This window comes from Triplophysa rosa, linkage group LG8 (genome assembly GCF_024868665.1).
Source record: "Triplophysa rosa linkage group LG8, Trosa_1v2, whole genome shotgun sequence".
Taxonomy (NCBI): domain Eukaryota; kingdom Metazoa; phylum Chordata; class Actinopteri; order Cypriniformes; family Nemacheilidae; genus Triplophysa; species Triplophysa rosa.
Genome location: NC_079897.1, coordinates 5788717 through 5810040, shown reverse-complemented (window position 1 = coordinate 5810040; position 21324 = coordinate 5788717). Strand labels below are relative to the sequence as shown.

Here is a 21324-nt window from a genome sequence, read left to right as displayed (position 1 = left end):
CTAAATGACTAAATGTAAATGTAAATGAAAAATCAAATAGTTGTGAGTTGACATATGGGCGGGTAATTCTCCCAGTCTGAAGAAATATGAAATTAACTAAACTGACGTGGCCCACATCAGAATCACCTCAAATAACCCTTATCTTTCACACATGAGTTCCTATTTATCTTGAATTTATCCTGCACTGAATATCTTAAGGAGCTCTTTTAAAGAAAGCCAATTAAATTAAAAACTCTGCCTGGCTCACGGATCAGTTGCTTTGTGACAGTGTGCACCAGATATGAAAGTGTGTTGATGAATTTATCCATTTTCCATGACCCGTGTTAAAAACTATACCTGTTTGCCGTCCATCGCTGACCGCATTTCTTTGAATGTGGCTTGGAATTCTCCAATGAAATCGTGCTTTCCATTCGAATCCCAGTCCCAAACTGTACACTGAGAAAGGGATATAAAATAATGAACAAAGGCGAACATCAAAACTGACCTATTTTCTGTCTTAATGAAAGATCCTAGTGCTGTTTTGAATTATTTGAACGTTGTAATCTTTAATCAAATATATTCAATATAATATTTTGCTCATCATTTTCAACATCATTTTCAACACACTGTCATGTCAATTCAATCTTACGGAATGGCTTATTTCTAAGAATAAGATTTTAGTTACGTTTTATCGTTATGTTTCAGTATGAACGGTTAGTTTAGGAGTGAGGTTATGAGTGTGACTTCATTACTATTTTTTCTAATAATTTTACTATTTTGTACGATTCACACTGTACAAGTTTTAAAAAATGTATACAAAATGTGGTATTTGGGTTATGTTAGACTCAATTTAAACATTACCTTCACTTGTATTGGGTGTAAAAACACCCAATTTTTACCATCCAAAAAAAATGTTGTGTTTCTTTTATTTTAATGACAATTTCAACAAAATTAACCCTATCCACCCAACACATGTTTGCTTCCTCAACAACTTCTAGTTTAAATACAATCTTTCTAAGCATTCCTCTGGAACAGAAATAAATTACATTTGCACAGCATCTAGTCGAAGCCACGGTGTGATTGCCTTCATGAGGTCCACAGAGAGCTCTGAACGCCAGAAATGACTGGAACCCAAACATACAGAATAGAGAACTGGAGCGTTCTGTGCCCCATTCACCCATGCATTAAACATAAGGTGACATTACAAATTAATTAAAGTTTGATGATTTTTTGCAATATTCAGGACAATCACTTATATAATATTGTTGAAAAGGATGAGGTCACAACACAGTGTGAGTCCAATTTCTTACTTAGACTATCATACTTTTGTATGCAAGAACAGAGCAGTTGGACAAGCATAAATAATCGAATAATTGAATAAGAAAAGAATATTGTTGCTTAACTATTCAAGCTAGCGTTGTACATGAGGTTTTGATTGTATAAAATATGCATTGCATTGTATTTTACTGAATTGCTGACATCAAGGAGAATATAATATACAAACCACGAAAATTAAAGGGGTCATATAATACATTTTTAAATGATTCAAATAAATTTGTTTTAAATCAAAATAAAGAGTACTTCATTTTAATTGAATTTCTCAGATGCTTAGTCATTGCTTAAAGGTCCAATCTATGAAATTCAGCTGCACCTAGCGGTGAGGTTGCAACCAACAGCTCACTCCACCCTCTCTTTCGAAGCACTACGGTGGCTGACACAGGACTAAGATGTTGTCACGTTTTCGCTTCTTTGCTGAAGGCGATATAACGTATTTATGAAATGCGCTCTGTAGAGCAGTTTGTCCGTTTAGGGTTACTGTAGAAACAACATGGCGAATTCTATGTAAGGGGACCCGCGGTGTATGTAGAAAGAAATAGCTCATTCTAAGGTAATAAAAACATAACGCTTCATTATGTAAGGTCTTTATACACCTCTGAAGACAGTTGTGAATATTATATTGCATTTCTGTCAATAGATCCTCCAAAAAATTACACATGAGAACATGTTTACCGCACTCTATGACAGCAGCAGTCTAATAACAGCAGGTCTGGGGAGCTCCTGCGCTCCAGCTGTGAGTTGGGTTATGTCCGCCAATGTGATTCTGCAGATGGCACGGAGGATGACTGGTACTAAATGAGGCTGAGCAGTTTGCTGTAATAGGGTCTGAGCTCTGTTCGGTCATGTGCGGGCAGAAGAGAGACCACTCACAGGCATATGGTGATTTACTATGAGCAGGCATACAGACCCTTAAGGGATGTTTGTAACGGAGCCTGAGAATCTTATCGTTAAACGGACACAGTTCATGGTGAGCACGGGGTCCTTGAAAATCACTATTGACAATGCAGCCTTAACTCTTTCAACCATTACTCTCAAAAACTTACTGCTTATTCAATAAAACAAAAAACCCATAAGAACATTTGTATAATGTTGAATTATACATTAATGATGCTGAAACTTCACTTCATTATTACATAATGAAAATTAGCAGAAATCATTACAGTTAGTGCATTTATTTGTTTCTGGGCAATTAACGCAGGGAAAAGCATATTAATTATAATTATCACAACAATTAGACTGGACACACAACCATTTATCTACTGGAGAAGTTGGCAACGTTTAGTATTATATTAGTGCACAACACCACACGTTCACCTTGTTGTTTCCGGCCTAATTACTTTTCCAATTAAATCAAGCAGCCTTTCATAAATTATAAAGAAATAAACAAAGCAAAAGAAGGGCAGAGACAATAACCACAGAGGTAATAAAACACATGGGAACACCCTGCTAGCTTCTTTCTGAATTCTCACATGCACACATCCCGAGGTAAGGTAATGTTATCATGCCATGTGACTGATGATCACTGTGAGAACTTTAATCCTATCTCAGCACTGAGGTCTGTGCAATTAATCACTGGAACCTACAAAGGTTTAGAAATACTCAAATGAACTAAAAAGCTTACAAATTTAAAAGCCGTCTGACCGGCATCATGAGTCCCAACTCACCCACCGACACACATTCAAACACTCACATACAATCCTGTAATTGCATATTTATCCAGTCTGAAAACAGCAAATATGGACAAAATGTTACTACTTTTATCTAAAATCATGAATTAAACATTGGCAAACCAAAACAAACACAGCAAAACAATTGCAACTAATATTACCCACACATATATTGATACATCTCTGTCATCTCACAGTAATAGGATGTACAATATTTTTTAGGTACAAGCATTGTTTAATAATAAACATCACTATGAACAAGCCTTAAAATTATTTACAGCGACTCGCATTAAATATACATTTTTTATATAATATAATATAATTTTTTTCTACATTTGGAAAAGTTATACTTTTATGGATCTCATAATTACATTATAAATGCGTTTCCAAAGTGCCTTTCTTAGTCAAAAAGAGTAGAAGGTAGAAGAATTGACGACTAAAGGGCAGGCAATTCTCTTTATAAAAGCACTACGAAATCTAATGAAATCTAAACAATGCATGTACTTTCTTGTAAGCTGCTTTGAAGAGATTGCTCTACCCAGAACATAAATTGTAAATGTCGATGTAGGTGTAAAATAAATTAAAACAGATCTGGATTTGTTTTTGGTGAAAACAAATATAATTTACAATAAATGTATCGATTGAGACCTCGTACAGCAGATGTTGTCAAATCATACTGTACCTTCAGTATTCTCTCGTGGTCTCCACTACAGAGCGAGTTAATGGACGTTTTGAAGGTATTCCACACAGGATTGAGGTTGTTCATGACGGTCTGTGTGCAGACAGAGTGAGAGAGTGTTACTTCAGTGTTGGTTAAGCAATAAATATTAAAAGAAATGTTCAAGAAAATATCAATTGAAAGTTGAGAAAAGTGTAATAACTATGTACAATATTATGCTATATAAATAAAATGTTGTTTAAAAACCTTTACAGAATACATCAAACTGTATTTTCACACACACAGAGATACATAGTGAAAAATTAAATATGAGGATAAATCAGATTAAGAAATATGTCTGTGCATAGTTAAAATTGACTAAGAGGGTCTTGAAATCATTTCTGTAAGTCACAGGTATAGCCAGTGGAGGGATTCGAGTACTGTGTTGTCTTACCTCTGTTCTGTGCACCAGCTGCTGGGTGTTGTCATCATTTACCCTGTAGATCTCCAAGAATGGATCAGACTTGCTGAAGAAGTCCTGAGGGAACAACAGAAACACAGAGGTCAGCTGATGGTATCACACACAAAAGCGTTTTAGAAAGGTAGAATTTACCATCATGATAATGATGCATGAAGTGAGATACTAATATGTAACTTTTTTATAATCTCTGTTAACCAACTCCCTTTAAAGTTGCATAATAGTTCAGTGTAACAAAATAAAGAATGTAAGCCATATTGGACCAAAGCATCTTCCAAATTTGTAAATGTTAATCTAAATACAATCAGCAATGATTGAGTGTATCACCAACACTAAACCGAATCAGTCCACAGATGCGCAAAACCATTTTTGAGCCGCTGTAGTTGTAGACCAAAATACAAAATAGCTTATTTATGTGCAAAATATAAAACTATTAAAGTAACCGATGAGAAAACCTTGTTTGCATTTCTACCAGTTTTCTAGTTATGGATTTGTCTTGGTGCTCATAAAAAACCCTTCACCTTTGAGAAGACTGTCAGGTGTGCTGATTGCTGAATGATCTAAAAGGCACTGAATAACTTGGGAGTCATTTTCATTCGGATAAAAAAAATCTGACCTTTAGGATTTTGAGAGTTTACTGAATGAGAACACTCTAACACTCTTACACATAAAAGAAGCGCATGCACAAAAGAATCAAAACACACCGCTCACTGCTTGGGGTTCAAAGATGTCGTCTACTACAGACTGAACTGTACTAATGTACCTTTGTTACGCTCTCTTAAATGCTTCTGGTCACTTAGCAAAAGTTAAGGGATGACGAATGAAACAGAAACTTGTCAAAAGTTATCAGGAAATCTTGACAGTGCGTGGCTCTGATCTCCCGTTCCTCCGCGCTTAATGAAAGTTTTAATTACTCTGATGTGAGGATATGAATCACGCTAAAGGATTGTGACTTGGCAGAAAAAAATTAAAAACGATTTAACCGGTTTTCCCCTTTTCTCTCTTGACGTCCTGTCAGGCAGCACGCAACACCCTCAGCATGAAACCGACATGCTCCTGTGGATCATTTGTTATGCTTGTATTAAATCTCTCTTGTATTAATTTCAGTCCCATGTAATTACCTTAGTGACAAGAGTTGATTGTGTGTCTCTCTCTTTCTCTCTCTTTTGTCTTACCACGTCAGAAAAAATTAAGAGACCATTTCAAAATTATTTTCAGTTGTTCTGAATTGACTATTTATAGGTATTGTTTAGGTAAATTGAACGTTTTTGTTTCATTCTGTGAACTAACAATATTTCTCCCAAATTTCAAATAAAAATATTGTTTCTATTTGCAGTAAGTGAAATCTGGAGAAACAGGTCAAAATAACACGCAGAAAAGATGCTCTGTCCTTTTTCAGACCTCAAATACTGTAAAGAAAACAAATTCATATTCACTTTCAAGCAATACATCAGTAATATTTGTACATGTATTTAGGAAAAGTTCAAAAATGATGTGATAACCTCAATTTTTATCACAGTGTTCATGTGTCTTGGCATGCTGTCAGTCTTTCACATTGCTGTTAGATGACTTTCTGTCACTCCTGAGATTTGTTTCTGTTGAAATTCAACAGACCCTGGAATGACCACAATACGTCTAGAAATGCTGATTAAATAAAACAATTTGAATGGTCTTTTAATTTTTTCTGCATCTGTATGTGTACTCATTTGTAATAATCAGCAATCATTTAAGAAAACGATAACTGAAAATCCAAAAAATCAATTAGTTAATTAAACAATCAGTTTTTAAATGTGTATAAAATAACATAAGCAGCAACTTGCATAGAATAGTAATGAAGACAATAAAACACAATAAATGTACCGAAATTATTCCAAGTTATGAATTTAAAAGTCAGTGATACTTGGCATTTTTGTTTATTGTTTAACTATACTTAATCAATAAAATAAGAATATTTACACATTCACAGTGTTTCAGAAACTTGCTTTATTCAAAGCAATTAAAGTAGAATCCGTGCTATTATTCTCAACCAAAAAAAATAATGTTAAGTGTTAGATGTTGCGGTGTCTGTCAATCCTTGCGCTCTTCCAGGCTTTGTATGACACCTGTCACTGCATATACTTCCACAGGATTCCCATGAAACAAATGGCTGAAGTTCATTTTAAAAAGATGCCAAGATCCCTAACAAGATATCTCACAATGTAACGCAGGCTTTAAAAGTGAAAGTGACCTATTAGTCAGATATGGTGACCCATACCCAAAATGTGACCTCTGCATTTAACCCATCCAGAGAGTAGTGAACACACGCACAGCAAATCGTGAACAAACGTACACACGGAGCAGTGGGCAGCTATCACTGCAGCGCCCGGGGAGCAAGTAGGGGTAAGGTGCCTTGCTCAAGGGCACCTCAGTCGTTACCCGCCGGCCCTGGGAATCGAACCGGCAACCTTCTGGTCACGAGTCCGACTCTCTAACCATTAGGCCACGACTGCTCACAGCGGCCAAAAATGTAATTCTAAAGTCAGAAAATGGTAATTAAAACACAAAAATATTGACTTAAATCAAATTTAGGGAGAGAAATGATAAAAAATGCAAACAACTCATCGCACGCAAATCTGATGATTGTTGCCATGAGGGTGCATTTTATACCATAAAGACGTTGCACAGATGCTCATACCTTATCATCCAGCTTCCTGGCACTGAATGAGAGTTCCACATAATCGTTATTTCCCGTCAGCTCTTCGGCGGTGATCTGGAGAGATTGAGAGTGATGAATTGTTTTCAACAAGAGATAAAACTGAATCAGAGCCTGTCATGAAGTCTGACATTTGTTTTATAGATCTTATTCCCTCGCCCGCTGCGCTGTACATGCTCAACTGTTGCTGCTGTGCTCTGTCAATGTGCATTAACAAACTCCTCGGGCTTTTCTGAGTGAGCGTTTTTGTTTTATAACCTGCCTCCACCACTGGATCGCACCGTTTTGGAGGGTTCTTGTATATATTGACAGGTCAGTATGTGTTTGCCCAGGTTCAATAGTGGCATTGATCATTTCAAGTACGTTCTTCATAAATGTTTTTAAAAGTTAGACTAGACATGTTTGAAAAAGAACATTAGGATGGTGTTGTGCTCTTCTGTATGTTTGTATAAGGAGTCCACGAAAGAAGGCAAGCATATAAATCTTGGATTTTGGAAACTGCTCACCATGATAGAAGACTTCCCGACTGTGTTGCCTTGTTTAAGCAGGGCTTTGGTGAATTTTCTCTGGGAGATTATCTATTTAGAGAGAATAAAGGATATTTTAAGTATGCATATGATTTTTTACTATTATAAACAAAATATACAAAAAGTGCAAGAAGTCTTAAAGGGACAGTTCACCCAAAAATCAAGCGTTCTGTCATGATTTACTCACGCTCGAGTTGTTCCAAATCTGTATAGATTTCTTTGTTCTGGTGAACACAGAGAGAGATATTTGGAAGAATGCTTGTAACCAAACAGGCCACCACTGACTACCATAGCAGGAAAAATTACAATGGTAGTGAAAAGTTCCCCAGAACTGTTTGCTTTCCTACATTATCAACAATGTTCAACAGAACAAAGAAATTTATAAAGCAATTTTCCTACTACAGTAGTCAATGGTGGTCAAGAACTGTTTGGTTACAAGCATTCTTCCAAATGTATTTCTCTGTTCATGAAAAATACAGATTTGGAACAACTTGAGGGTGAGTAAATTCTATTTTGACTGAACTGTTTCTTTAAGTTTAATGTTCCAAGAATATGATATCCAGCAGTTGTGGTTGTTTTTCTCCCTTTCTCTCTTTGCCTGTGTTTCCTTATGACCACAGTAAAACCAACATAACATTAAAAAGTTTGTAAAGATTATTGTTATTTATACACAAAGATCTTAAGTCTGACCACCAGACATGATGTAAGGGATAATGCACAGGCAGCCGGTTGTTATCGCAGAAATAAGCCCAGACAATGTGATCAGGTATTGCACTTCAGTTGTATCACACTGAAGGGGCTTATTTCGCGATAACAGCCGGCTGCTGGTACATTATCCCGCTTATTACACGGCTACTTGCCACATGAGAAAAAACTGGACATAAAATGTGAATTTGAAATATTTGATTAGCTCATTTTTACCGAATGCAGACCTTCCGTGAGGAAAAGCCGTTTAGTTTGGGTTTTAAAGTAAGAAACGACATTCAAACGGCACAAACAGGCAAATAGGTTTAATCATTTGTAAATAGAATGTCATATATGTTATTCAAAGACATATTTATAATTCATTTTTGTGTAATATTAAACTGCCCCTCTCAAAATGATTTGCAGCATCCGGATTACAGGGTGTTATTAGTTTTGAGCAGTTGTTATTTGAAAATAACAACCCTTGGAATGTCGCAACTGGCCAATCAGAATCAAGCATTCAAATGAGCCGTGTAATAAAATCAAATAAAACGCTTTAAAGTTCTTAAAAAAGCTGTGAAAGATCTTTCTATTGTCTGTGTTATTTTCCTACCTCACACATTAAAAACAGAGTGTGAAAATAACACTGGAACCTTATGAGACTTTTTGATCAGACTGTATGTCTTTCCCTCACAGCCTTGTTTCCATTCATGTTAAATTAAATACGACATCTACCCTGAAAAATAAAGTGCACACTGCAGTACATAATAACACGCTGGTGCGAATTTGGCTCACAAGCCGGTTCATAATTACACCACAAACTCTTATTCACCAGATACACAGTAAGTAGTCTACTTCATTTTGAGTTGTTAAACCGTTTTAAATAGAGAGGAATGCTTTCGCTTTTATTTCCAATTGCATTTACGTCAAGTGTCACCACCTCTCTCTCCCTGATTATTGAAGAAATAGTTAATCTATAAAATAACAATTCTGTTAAATATTCATCCTCATGTAGCTCAAAACCTGTATATGACACTGTCTTATGTGGAACGCAAAAGAATATACTTTGAGAAATGTGTCCATACAGTGTAAGTCAATGGGAGCCAATGTTGTGTAGTTACCTGCATTTTTCAAAATATCTTTTTTATGTTTTTGCAGACGAAATAAAGCCGAACAGGTTTGGAATGACGTGAGTGTGAGCAAATGATCACAGACTTTTCATTTTTGAGTGAACCCTCCCCCTTTAAACTCAGCTCATTTCAACAATTATCATCTCCAATTCCCCCTACAACCAAAACAAAATAAACTAAACCAAACAACACAGCTCATCTGAGAATAGAGAGATAGTGACTTTGATGCACAAAATAAACACGAGCTTATTCCCTTATACATTGTAAGCTTCTAGCAAATTCCTCACTGAGGGGATTGCAAATCTTAACCATCTGCCGTGAGATCATGAGCCTCAAAACTGCAGCGAAGAGCAGAGTGGTCCATTTGGGCCAAGCGTCCCCGCACTAAGCCAACAACACGTCTCACATTTCAAACTCAATCAGCCATACAATGTCAGGAAATGCTGTTAACGGTTGTTGGCGAGATGATTTAATTAAGAGCTTTCATGCGATTTGGGCATGGTGCTGTCGCTCATCCCTGACTGTGTGCAATCAACCTTCACATGCAAAATCAGGTTCCAAGTAAACACGAAGGAGCTGTAATGAGCACATAAAACCGGCTTGAATATCTGCGTATGTTGCAGAACGGAGGCGGTTGCAGAACGGAGGCTCACTTGGCCGAGCGTGCACTCCATCGCACCCAAGCAGTCCACCTCTCTTATGCCATTATGGCTGCTGCTGATGTCATAGAGCTCGTAACGTAATCGCTGGACCTCCTCGAAGTAGAAGTCCAGGGTGAAGACCTTGGAAAACGTGGGGTTTATGCAGCTCCGTATCACCTCTGTTCTGTCAACCTGTAAACACATCAGAACAGATTTTTTAAAACGGGACATTATTGTTTTGTTCCCACATAATCTCTAAATGATAACCATACCTGCATCTGCCAAAATTTAGCAGGTCACCCAATATCCCACAATGCAATGCACTCAACTTGACTTTTCATTTCCAGTGTGCAGTTTGGGTACTTGTGGTACCAATATTTACATGTCAATGAAACAGTAATTGCTAACTGCATCTACTTTTCTTAGGAAAATACCAGACAAGAAAAGAAAAAGAAATCTTAGCAAAATTCAGTATGCAATATATTTGAAAAAGCATAGCAATCGAGTTCTAGAATAATTTTACAATAATTTCATTTAGCCAGTAGATTTTAGCTACATTTCCGCAACAACTGTAAACTGTAATCTAAATCTACATTCAATGTGAATAAATTGTTAAAATAAAATAAGTAAAGCGGGTTCCAAAACATGGCTGCCTTGCAAAACATAGCAAAGTGTTTTAAAACAAAGGACAGCCAGGAATTATGAATTAGCTATTAATACCTATAGTGATTTCTACTTGCATGTTTATTGGATGTCTAGAATGGCACTTTCTCTGTGAGTTTTACTCCCAGTTTACTCAAGAGACATTGTGCACTTAAGTAATCATTATACAACATAATGTAAGACAAATAAAAGGCAAAGTTTCATACTTTAGGCTCTTGTGAATGAAACCAGTAAATGGAATAAATCTCTGAACAAAAGAATAAATCCATGACACGCTTCTGCTAAATCCCTGTTACACTACATACTGTATGTCTGTCTTTCATCTCACAAATGCAAAGAAAAGAATTTGTTTCATCTGCCATCCTTTAGCCCAGACATGCTTTGGTCTCAGTTGTTTAACTTTCCTCAGGCATCTCAGAGATTCGTTCTCTTTTTCATAACAAGCTGACTCCAGAACCTTCTGCATAACATTACAGGAACATTACCAGACCGTTCTCTGCGAAAGCTCCCTAAAAAATGTAGTATTTTAAAACGGGGTAACTATATAATATATAATTTTAATATAACGTGGTATGCATGACCTGCAGTATGCTATACAACAATCTTAGCGTGACCATACACGATTTACCCATAAATAAGCTACTGTGGATATTAATTATTACATTTTTGCACAAGCAAAACAGCACGAATGAAACACGCAGACTGCCTGTCAACTGTAAATTTGACAGAGTTTTGACTTTAGGATTAATTTTATTTTATTGATTTTAGGATTGCTGGTCACTATGAGTTATTTTGATGAGATTTAATGTGTAAAATGTGCAAAATCAATGTTGATCTTTTGAGACTATAAGAGCGGTTTGATTTGGATGTTTATATGACATGCAGTTCCCTCATAAATATTTTTTTACTCTTACTCCTTTATTCCCTAAACTTTACATATTGTTCCCCTTTATCTACAGATACAATATGTACTGTAGAGGTACATTTTTGTAGTAGTTACTGTACGCTTGAAATGCTTTTTAATTATGCGGTACATTGCGGGCCGTAATCTAATCTTTCTTTCTTTCTTTCTTTCTTTCTTTCTTTCTTTCTTTCCTTCTTTCCTTCCTTCCTTGCTAATACGCTTATCATCCCCATTAGAAGAAATTAATCATCAAGTGAATCAGACTTCTACAATTCTGCACCAGATTCCCAGCTGGAGGTCAACAAAGAGTTCCTCGTCCTTTCTTTTTTACTTCTGGCCTCTTTAAAACTTGACAAATACAAAATAATATTTCTCTTTACACCTATTTATATTTTTATATTTACATTACCCTTCTAAGGTACAGTATACGTTCACTATGGTCACATAAAATGATTATATTTCACATAATAGTAATAGTAAATAATAGTAAACTCATCGAAATATGGAATAACACAAATGCAACAAGGGGAATTATACTGTGACTAAGAAATTCCAAAATAAAACTTGTTATATTTTAGCATCTTTAATGTAGTCAAACTTTGTCTAGAATTTGCTGAAATCTTCAACCAGCTTGAGATGCAAGTCTCACCTTGAGATGCTTTTTAAACACTATCAATGTAGTTAACATCAATTCTAGGTTCATACACTGCAAAAATGAAGCATTTTTGTTTGTTTTCTATTAAAAATATCAAAAAAAAAATATGTTTTATTACTCTCAAGTTTTACCACTAGTAAGTGTGTACTACATGAATTAAGGAACCTATTTTATTAACATCTGGAGAGAGACGACAGCATTCTGCTTGATTTGGATCTATAAATCTTGGCCCGAATCTTCCAGGTGTTTGATTTGTTTTACAGGGGCTTCCCTCAGGCCATCTGCTGCTGTTTTATTGAGAATGCTGCTGGTGCCACCTCTTCGACATTCATCTGGAGGGATTACACATCAAAGATGGACCTCAAAGCAGCTGTTTAATTCTCCAGGTGAATATGCAGATAAATCTGTTATCACACCGAACATAAAGCAGTTTTGATGATGCTTAATACACATCCCTGCTCTGTCTACTATTTGCCTGAGCACAGCATTTTCAGACACTGCTGTCAGGAAACATCTGCTCTGTTGTACATCGTGCAACTTGTTAACCTCTGAGAACGTTTCCTGAGACTCTTCTAATAACTAATAACCAGCATTTAAAGGGATAGTTCATAAAAAAAGAAAATTCTGTTATAATTTACTCACCCTCATGTCATTTCAAACCTGTATGACAGGTATTTGCAGAACCCAAAAGAAGATATTTTGAAAAACTGTTGGTAACCGAACTTGCATTGGTTTGTGTCCATACAATAGAAGTGAATGGGTACCGCTATTTGTTCGGTTATCAACATTCTTCAAAATATCTTCTTTTGTGTTCTGTAGAAGAAAGTAAGTCAAACAGGTTGAAATGACAAGAGGGCGAGAATTAAAATTTTTGGATGATCCATCCTTCATCTATTAAAATACTGGTTTATAAAAACTATTTATGATCAATAAAGAGCACTTTAGAAAGAGATTGTGAGAACGAGAAGTCAAGAGCAGAGGGTTTCAAACCAGTTTACAGGATGAGTTAAAGGGATAGTTCACCCAAAAATTTAAATTCTGTCATCATTTACTCCAAACCTGTATAAATGTCTTTGTTCTGCTGGATGCAATGTCAGTAACTCATCCCCCATTGACTCCCATAGTATTTATTTTCCCTATGGCAGTAAATCGGGGATGAGATATGTTTGGTTACTGACATACTTCTAAATATCTTCCTCTGTGTTGAGCAGAACAAAGAAATCTATACAGGTTTGGAACAATCTGAGGGTGATTAAATGATGACAGAATTTTCATTTTTGGGTGAACTATCCCTTTAAGAGATTTTTTACTTTTAGGTTAACTGTCCCTTTAAATATGGCCTCCTAAATATAACCTTGTTAGAAATTACATATCATTGAGTAGACAAATTAGTAATGTTTGATCGACTGCAAGAGAATCTAAAAAAAGTATTAAATAATTAGCCGTGGTCTCTATTGTATGAATGATACCGAATGGAAGTTTGGCAAGCGTAAGCATATTTCGTAAGGTTACATCACACACTCTCTCTCTCTCTCTCTCTCTCTCTCTCTCTCTCTCTCTCTCTCTCTCTCTCTCTCTCTCTCTCTCACACACACACACACACACACACACACACACACACACACACACACACACTCACAAATAAAACTGCCCCAAGCCATGAGCTTCAACATGTGCAACATCCCCCCCACACCAATCTATGTACCCCTGGAAGCCACATTTACCTTCCTCTCATCCTATATCATGCCCTCGGAGACAGAGATGCCTCTGATTGTGCATCCACATTCATTCTGCATGTTTAATGGGCTGCTCCTCATTAGCCCATCAGTGGGAGAGAATGGAAGTTTCTCTGGGGATGATCAACATGGACTCATCTCAATGCATATATGAACACAGCCCGAGGTGAAGCTGTCCTTAACCCCCTCTCTTCACACCAAGCGTTTTTCTTGCTTTAAATTAGAACAACCTGTGTCAAGAAATGTTTCCCTTCAGCAGTGCAATTTAAATGAGGAAAATACAAAGATTGAGACCTCTATGTTTTTTTTCACCTGTGCAGGAACAGGTGGAGATAATAAGCAACTTGGTGGCAAAGAAGTGGATTTTTCAGGTTGGATGATGAAAGGACAGAGGAGGAAGAGGCAGAAAGTGTGACAATACCAACTCTAACAATCCCAAAGAACTTATTTCATGGCCTGTGTTCAGAATAGCAGAACATACCTACTCCATAAAATATGTACCCTAGAAATAGTTTCTTATTATTATATATTTATTAGAACTGAACCTGATTAAATTACAATTCAAGACCAAAAAGACTTTACACAAGAAGGAACGGCGAAATAAAGGGTAAGAATTTAACAAATAGATGTTTTGCTTTGCACTGATATCAATCGTCATTGACCCGAGTGACCCGAGTCTAGATGCACAACTCTGCCAGCCGGTCATGTTTATGCTCACGCTTCATGAATATTGATATAATTTTATTTTAAATGTCACAGAAGTTTAAGAGAAGGGCATCATGATAAGACAGCTCCACTTTAGAAAATGTCAATGCAAAAAAAAGGAAGCGTAAAGAAAAGAGCTGTTTACTGGGGCAAAAAACATGGAAGAAGAAGCGTTGATTTCAAAACAGCCATAAACATTAAACTCATTTAAAGGGATAGTTCACCCAAAAATGAAGATTCTGTCATCACTCACTCACCCATTTGTCATTTCAAGCCAGTATGACTTTCTTTCTTCTGAAGAACACAGAAGCAGTAGCGGCTCGTGGCTATAAATTTAGGTGGGGCAGATTCTGGATCATATGGTAGGATACGGTATATAAAATGAACTGCTTGAAGTCTAAGTTTAACATTCAAATGACTGAAAACATACAGAACGCTTTTGTCAGAGGTCTACTGTCTTTGTGTAATTCAGCCTGAAGGGGGGCAGGCTCGAAAATCACAGCCAAAAAATCCTCAGAACCTTTTATACCTGCACAGTTGAGAGCATTCTAACTGGCTGCATTACTGCCTGGTATGGAAACAGCACCGCCGGCAACCGCAAAGCACTGCAGAGGGTTGTGCGAACTGCCCGTCGTGTTGTGAGAGATGAGCTTCCCTCTCTCCAGGACATCTACACCAGGCGGTGTATGAGGAAAGCCAGGAAGATCATCAGTGATTCCAGCCACCCAAATCACAGGCTGCTCTCCTTGCTGCCTTCAGGCATACAATGCCGGAGCATCCGGTCCCGTACAAACCGGCTGAAGGACAGCTTTTTTTCTCAGGCTATTAGACTGCTCAACATCAAAAACTTTGACAAGCTGACACTTCTTTTAACAATGCACTACAGTTTCATGGACTATAATGCATCATGCATTGCATCTAATGCAATAACCATCCATTACCTAACTTACATACCTATATCTGTACTATGTGCACTATATGGTTGATCCATTATACATACACGTTCATGTGTACACCTGCATATTTAATGTGAAAGTGAAGTGAAAAGTGAAAGTGAAGTGAAAGTGACCTATAAGTCAGGTATGGTGACCCATACCCGAAATGTGACCTCTGCATTTAACCCATCCAGAGAGTAGTGAACACATGCACAGCAAGTCGTGAACACACGTACACGTACACACGGAGCAGTGGGCAGCTATCACTGCAGCGCCCACTGCAGGGGAGCAAGTAGGGGCAAGGTGCCTTGCTCACCTCAGTCGTTACCCGCCGGCCCTGGGAATCGAACCGGCAACCTTCTGGTCACGAGTCCGACTCTCTAACCACGACTGCCCCTACTATTTAATGTATATACTTTGCACTGTTCGTCTGCACTACATACTGTCACTTAAGTCTGTAAAGTCATACAGTTGTTTGTCATACAGTTGTCTGTCCAACTGCATTCTACTTTGTATGGAGTACGCACCCAAGACTTTCACTCACCACACGTGGTGATGTGACAGTAAAAGTGAGTGACATTTTATATATTGACATTTTATATATTGTGTTTGATAAAAAAACACGTTTTCAAAGATTCTGGAAAAACAATTAAGTGCAGCTGACTGCATTGGGGACTGGTTTAATAAAACAAATGAGCCATTTACAGGTATTTACAAAAACATTGAATATACAATTTTTGGTTTTGTAATATTTTGTAATGATCTTTTATTGTTTATTCTTTTGCAAGGGTTTCGCTTTCTAGAATTTAGACCTTCTGTATATTAACTACAGGCTTATCGTTATATTTCTTTACAAGCTTTTCACAAGAGGATTTATGTATGGGAGGTAAATCCTGCCAAATTTAAATAAATAAATTAAACGATGAAAATGAAAATGAAAACCAGATTAGCAATTTCATTATACACAACTGCGTGCACAATATGTGCCAAAATGAAAAATAAAATGAAATTATTTTATTTTCATTTTTACACTGACAATGCGTTGTCCCTGTCAAATTGAAAAAGAAAATGCAATTGGTGATTTGACATTTCATTTTCACTAAAATCTCGAGGCAAGACTGCCAATTTGAAAATGAAAAGGCAAATGTGAAAAATAAATTGTAAAAACATTTTTTACAAAGGTTTTATTAATGTTCACGCAATAATACTGACACAATTCAAATTAAAATGTAAACCTTGATTTTCATTTTATTTTATTTTCTCTTCTCTTTTATTTCATTTTCGTTTTCGTTTTCGTTTTCATTTTCTTTTTCTTGTTCACAGTCATGCAAATTACATGTTAATTAGTGGGTGTGGACGAGCGTCTGCATTACTGGGAACGCCCACAAAAACGTCATATCCGTTTATTCGAACGAACGTGTGTAGACCTTTTCAGGCGCTTGGCCTTAGCGCTTTGTAATGATGACGATGACTGTGCCTGGTGCAATACCGAAAATTGTTGTGTGGTGTTCTGCATCTCTGATAAGTTAACAGACTAACAAACTAAAGCATTGGAGAGCCCGTATCTCTAGCGTGCCCTGAAACATGCCGGAGCGCGATTGTCCCCTCTCCGCCGCTGACCTGCTCTTACACTGTACATTACCATCCGCACCCGAGCACGCTATCATCATTACACTGTGACTGCTTTTAAGAAAACATAAACAAAGCGATCTTTCTCAGCACAATAGAATCCATCGTAATGTTCGGTTTGAGGTTGATAAGATGTGTTTAACCTCACGCGCGCTGTGCGCAGACCAATTCGCTTATGGTATCACAAGAGCGGCTCATATGTGTTTAAATCAGCCCCGCGTACTTCATTCATTATGATTATGAGCCAATCGTTATACAAAGTGCTGCACTATGTTATGAATGCATGTTTTAAATGATGCGCCTGTTTAAATTCCTTGAAGTTCAGCTGTCATACCAAAAAACATCTATACGCACACACTATTAATTCATTCGAATGTTTTTTTTGTCCCAGGCGCGGTGACACAGGCCTGCACTTATAAGTGTTGTAGGTATTAGATGTTTTTTGGTATGACAGCTGAACTTCAAGGAATTTAAACAGGCGCATCATTTAAAACATGCTTCATAACATAGTGCAGCCTTGTATAACGATTGGCTCATAATCATAATGAATGAAGTACGCGGAGAATGAAGTGCGGGGCTGTTTGGTGATACTGTCGAGTTCAACAGTTAGGGAGCAGACAGAGGATATCAAGTATGTCCTCCCCAGCCGCGACTCGACCGCCCTCTGGCCGCCGAGATCCCGTGCACCGTCTGCTTCCCAGCAGCCCTGGTCCTCTTCGAGACATCGAAGAGGAGACCACCACCCCGTCAGCAGCCGCGGCGAAAGCCAAACCGGCCCTCATGGGAAGACCCCAGGGAGACCGAGAATACCTTCGGGCCCGACCCCAGCCATTCCATTGCTGGTGGTCGATCCGGACGGTTCCTGCCCCGTCCCAACAGCCCATTCTAAAAGTTTTCTCCCTCTCTGGGCGTTTATCACACCCGCTCTCACCCTCTACACGACGGTGTTCGGCAACTCGACGTTGCGTCATGGCGAGACCCAATGTCGAGGATAATCAGAAGCCTAAGCACTCTCAATCGACGGTGCGTTGTGCCACATCATCGTCTGGGTATTATCACAGCCGCTCTCACTCTACACGACGGTGTTCGGCAACTCGACGTTGCGGCAAGACCCAATGTCGAGGATAATCATCAGACACATCGCCAGGCAGGTAAAACTGCAGAGCCGATCTCCTCTCCGGGGGTCCCCCCCCACGGCGAGGGATCCGCACTGCCAGCCATCGACCACCCGGGAGGTCGTCCAATTCAATTTTATTTATATAGCGCTTTTCACAATGTGCATTGTTCCAAAGCAGCTTTACAGGAGCAAATAAGAAAAACACAGAAAGGTAAAACACAGCACAGTGCATGGTGTTTATAGACCAAGCAAGATCATTATAATAAATAATATCTAATAAATAAATGAATAAATAAATAAATGCAGTCTCCCGGTGAGCAAGCCAACACTGCACTGCTCTGCTGTGGCGAGGAACCCAAACTCCAATGATGAATAATGGAGGGAAAAAAAACCTCGGGAGAAACCAGGCTCAGCCGGGAGGGCCAGATCTCCTCTGACGTGTCATAGCTGCACTCAGTGACCCCGACCAAAGCCACCGAGCAACGTCCACGAAGAACGGGGAGAGCCCACGAGCCGCGACCCAGGAAGCCCCACCCGCCGAAACCGTGCAGGTCCAACCCGGTCTCATTCCGCGATCAACAACAGACAACAGAGGAACAACCAGGGAAAAGTAGTAATGGCATAATTAACATTATTCCTCTGTTGTCCGACATCGACCACAAAACAAGACCAACCAGACCAGACCCACACAGTCCCAACAAATGAAACACCCCGAACCACAACCAACAAGCCCCCCCACTCCCTACAACACCCACCCAGCTACCTCCAATCAAAGTCACTGAGTGCAGCCATAACTTCAAACTGCTGTCATGTGATGTAAGTTTAGCATTAAATACCAAGTATTGTAAATTTAGCATTTATGTGACAGGTAGTCCGTCTTTGCTCTCGGTTGGGGATGGAACTCGGTTGAGCTGGGCCGGCCAGATGGTCGCCTTTTTCTTGGGTGGTGATGGAATTGCCTTGGATGGAGCTGGGATGGTCAGTCAGTCCACAGGTTCTCGCAGGAGGATGGTACAGGATTTTCTGATGTAGCTGGCATAATCTCTAGTTGTCGATGAAGCAGAACGTACCCCTAGCCTCCCTGTCGGTCCCTGGGAGCCTGACAAGAGCTTCCCAAACCGTCACGGTGACTACGGGATACGGTCCGTCTCGGCTACGCGATCCAACTCCCCGGACGCCCGCCCAAGTTCCGGGGCATCCTCTTAACCTCAGCAGAGGCAGGGATGCCCCGTGCTTCGGGCCGAGGTCGCCACCCCTCTGGTGAGGAAGCGATCGTGCTCGTCCCTCTAGCCGAGATGTTCAACGGGTTTTACAGCCCGTACTTCATCGTCCCCAAAAGAGCGGGGGTCGCTAGAGCTGCGTACCCTGGACAGGCACCTACTCAAGCTGCCGTTCAGGATGCTCACGCGGAAGCACATCCTGGCATCTATCAGATGTCAAGATGGATTCATGGCAATCGACCTGAAGGATGCTTACTCTCATGTCTCGATTCTCCCTCGTCATCGCCCGTTCCTACGGTTCGCTTTCACGATGGACGGGCCCCTGCCTGCGCAGGCATATCAAATTGCCTAGAGTTGTGGGATGTGCTTACCGCACTGAAGGGGTTACAACCTCTCGTGCAGAACAAGCACGTGCTGGTCCGGTCGGACAGCACAACTGCCGTAGCGTTTTAACCGCCAGGGTGGCGTTCGCTTAAGCAGCTAACACGACTCGCCCGACGCCTCCTCCTGTGGAGTGCGCAGGTGAGCAGATCCCTGCGAGCCACACATATCCCAGGCGACCTGAACCAGACAGCCAATGTGCTCTCTCGTCAGTTGACGCCTCGCGGAGAGTGGCGACTCCACCCCTGCGCAGCCAGCTCATTGGGTACAGTCCGGGCGGGCTAAGGTAGACCCCTTCGCCTCCCTGGACACCACCCATTTCCCGCTAAGATACTCCCTGCCTCGGCACGGATGCTCTAGCGTACAGCTGGCCGTGGGACAAGCGGAAGTACGTCTTTCCCCCAGTGAGCCTCATTGCACAGACCCTGTGCAAGGTCAGGGAGAGGAGCATCAAGTGTACTAGTTGCGCCATACTGGCCCAACCGGACTTGGTTCTCGGAGCTAATGCTCTTGACGACAGCTCCCTCCTGGCCGATTCCCCTGACGAAGGACTTGCTTTCCCAGGGGAAGGGCACGTTATGGCATTACGGGCTAGACCTCTGGAACCTCCATGTCTGGCCCCTGGACGGAACGAGGAGATCCTGAGTGGCCTAACCCCTGCGGCGGTTAAGACCATTACTCAGGCTAGGGCCCTTGCCACTAGGAGACTATACGCCTATAGTGGTGCCTCTTCTCATCCTGGTGCTCTTCTCGAAGAGAAGACCCGCGGAGTTGCTTGATCAAGTGGGTGCGGTCCTCCCAGAGACTCGAGAGTAATCTCTCCCCCTTCCACACTGAACGTGTATGTAGCCGCTGTTGCCGCTCATCACGACCCAGTTGCTGGTAGTCTCTAGGACAGCACAACCTGATCATTTGGTTCCTAAGGGGCGCGGGAAGGCTACCACCTCACCCACGCTCTGTACCCTCTTACGACCTTGATGCGGTCCTGGAGCCCCCTCGGAGATGCCACTCTTTCTCACTTTCGATGAAGACGGCTCGCGGGAGGACGCTCAAGAGGGTAGCGGACCTACAAGCATTCTCCGTGTCCACAGATTGCCTAGTACTCGGGCCCGGTCGTTCTCACGCTATCTTGAGACCCCGGCCCGGATACGTGCCCAAAGTTCCCACCACTCCCCCGAGACACCAGGTGGTGAACTTACAGGCGCTCCCCACCGGGGAGGAAGACCCAACCTCATCCGTGTTGTGTCCAGTACGCGCATTGCGCCTTTGCTTGGACCGCACGCAGAGCCACAGGAGCTCTGAGCAGCTCTTTGTCTGTTTTGGAGATCAGCAGGGAGGGCTGTCTCAAACAGAGATTGGCGCACTGGATCATGGACGCCGTCACTATGGCGTACCTGTCCTAAGATCGCCTACGCCCACTGGGTGAGAGCTCTCTCCACACGGAGTACAGCCTCCTCGTGGGCACTGGCTCGAGGCGCCTCTCTGGCAGACATCTGCAGAGCTGCGGGTTGGGCTACACCCATCACCTTCGCGAGGTCCTACAGCCTTCGCGTAAAACCGGTCGGCGAGTCTTGCGGGCATCAGG

General features: G+C 40.3%; 1 protein-coding gene across 1 annotated transcript in view; it reads right to left on the bottom strand.

The window, feature by feature from the left end:
• cpne4a (copine IVa) overlaps positions 1 to 21324 on the bottom strand; it is a 78884-nt gene that overhangs the window by 22660 nt on the left and 34900 nt on the right. Inside the window, exons 3-8 of the mRNA XM_057340368.1 lie at positions 9807 to 9986; positions 7319 to 7390; positions 6795 to 6869; positions 4097 to 4180; positions 3667 to 3756; positions 337 to 435 (exon numbers count right to left, since the gene is read on the bottom strand). Of these exons, the coding sequence (XP_057196351.1) occupies positions 337 to 435; positions 3667 to 3756; positions 4097 to 4180; positions 6795 to 6869; positions 7319 to 7390; positions 9807 to 9986 (600 nt within the window). The remainder of the gene's footprint in view (positions 1 to 336; positions 436 to 3666; positions 3757 to 4096; positions 4181 to 6794; positions 6870 to 7318; positions 7391 to 9806; positions 9987 to 21324) is intronic.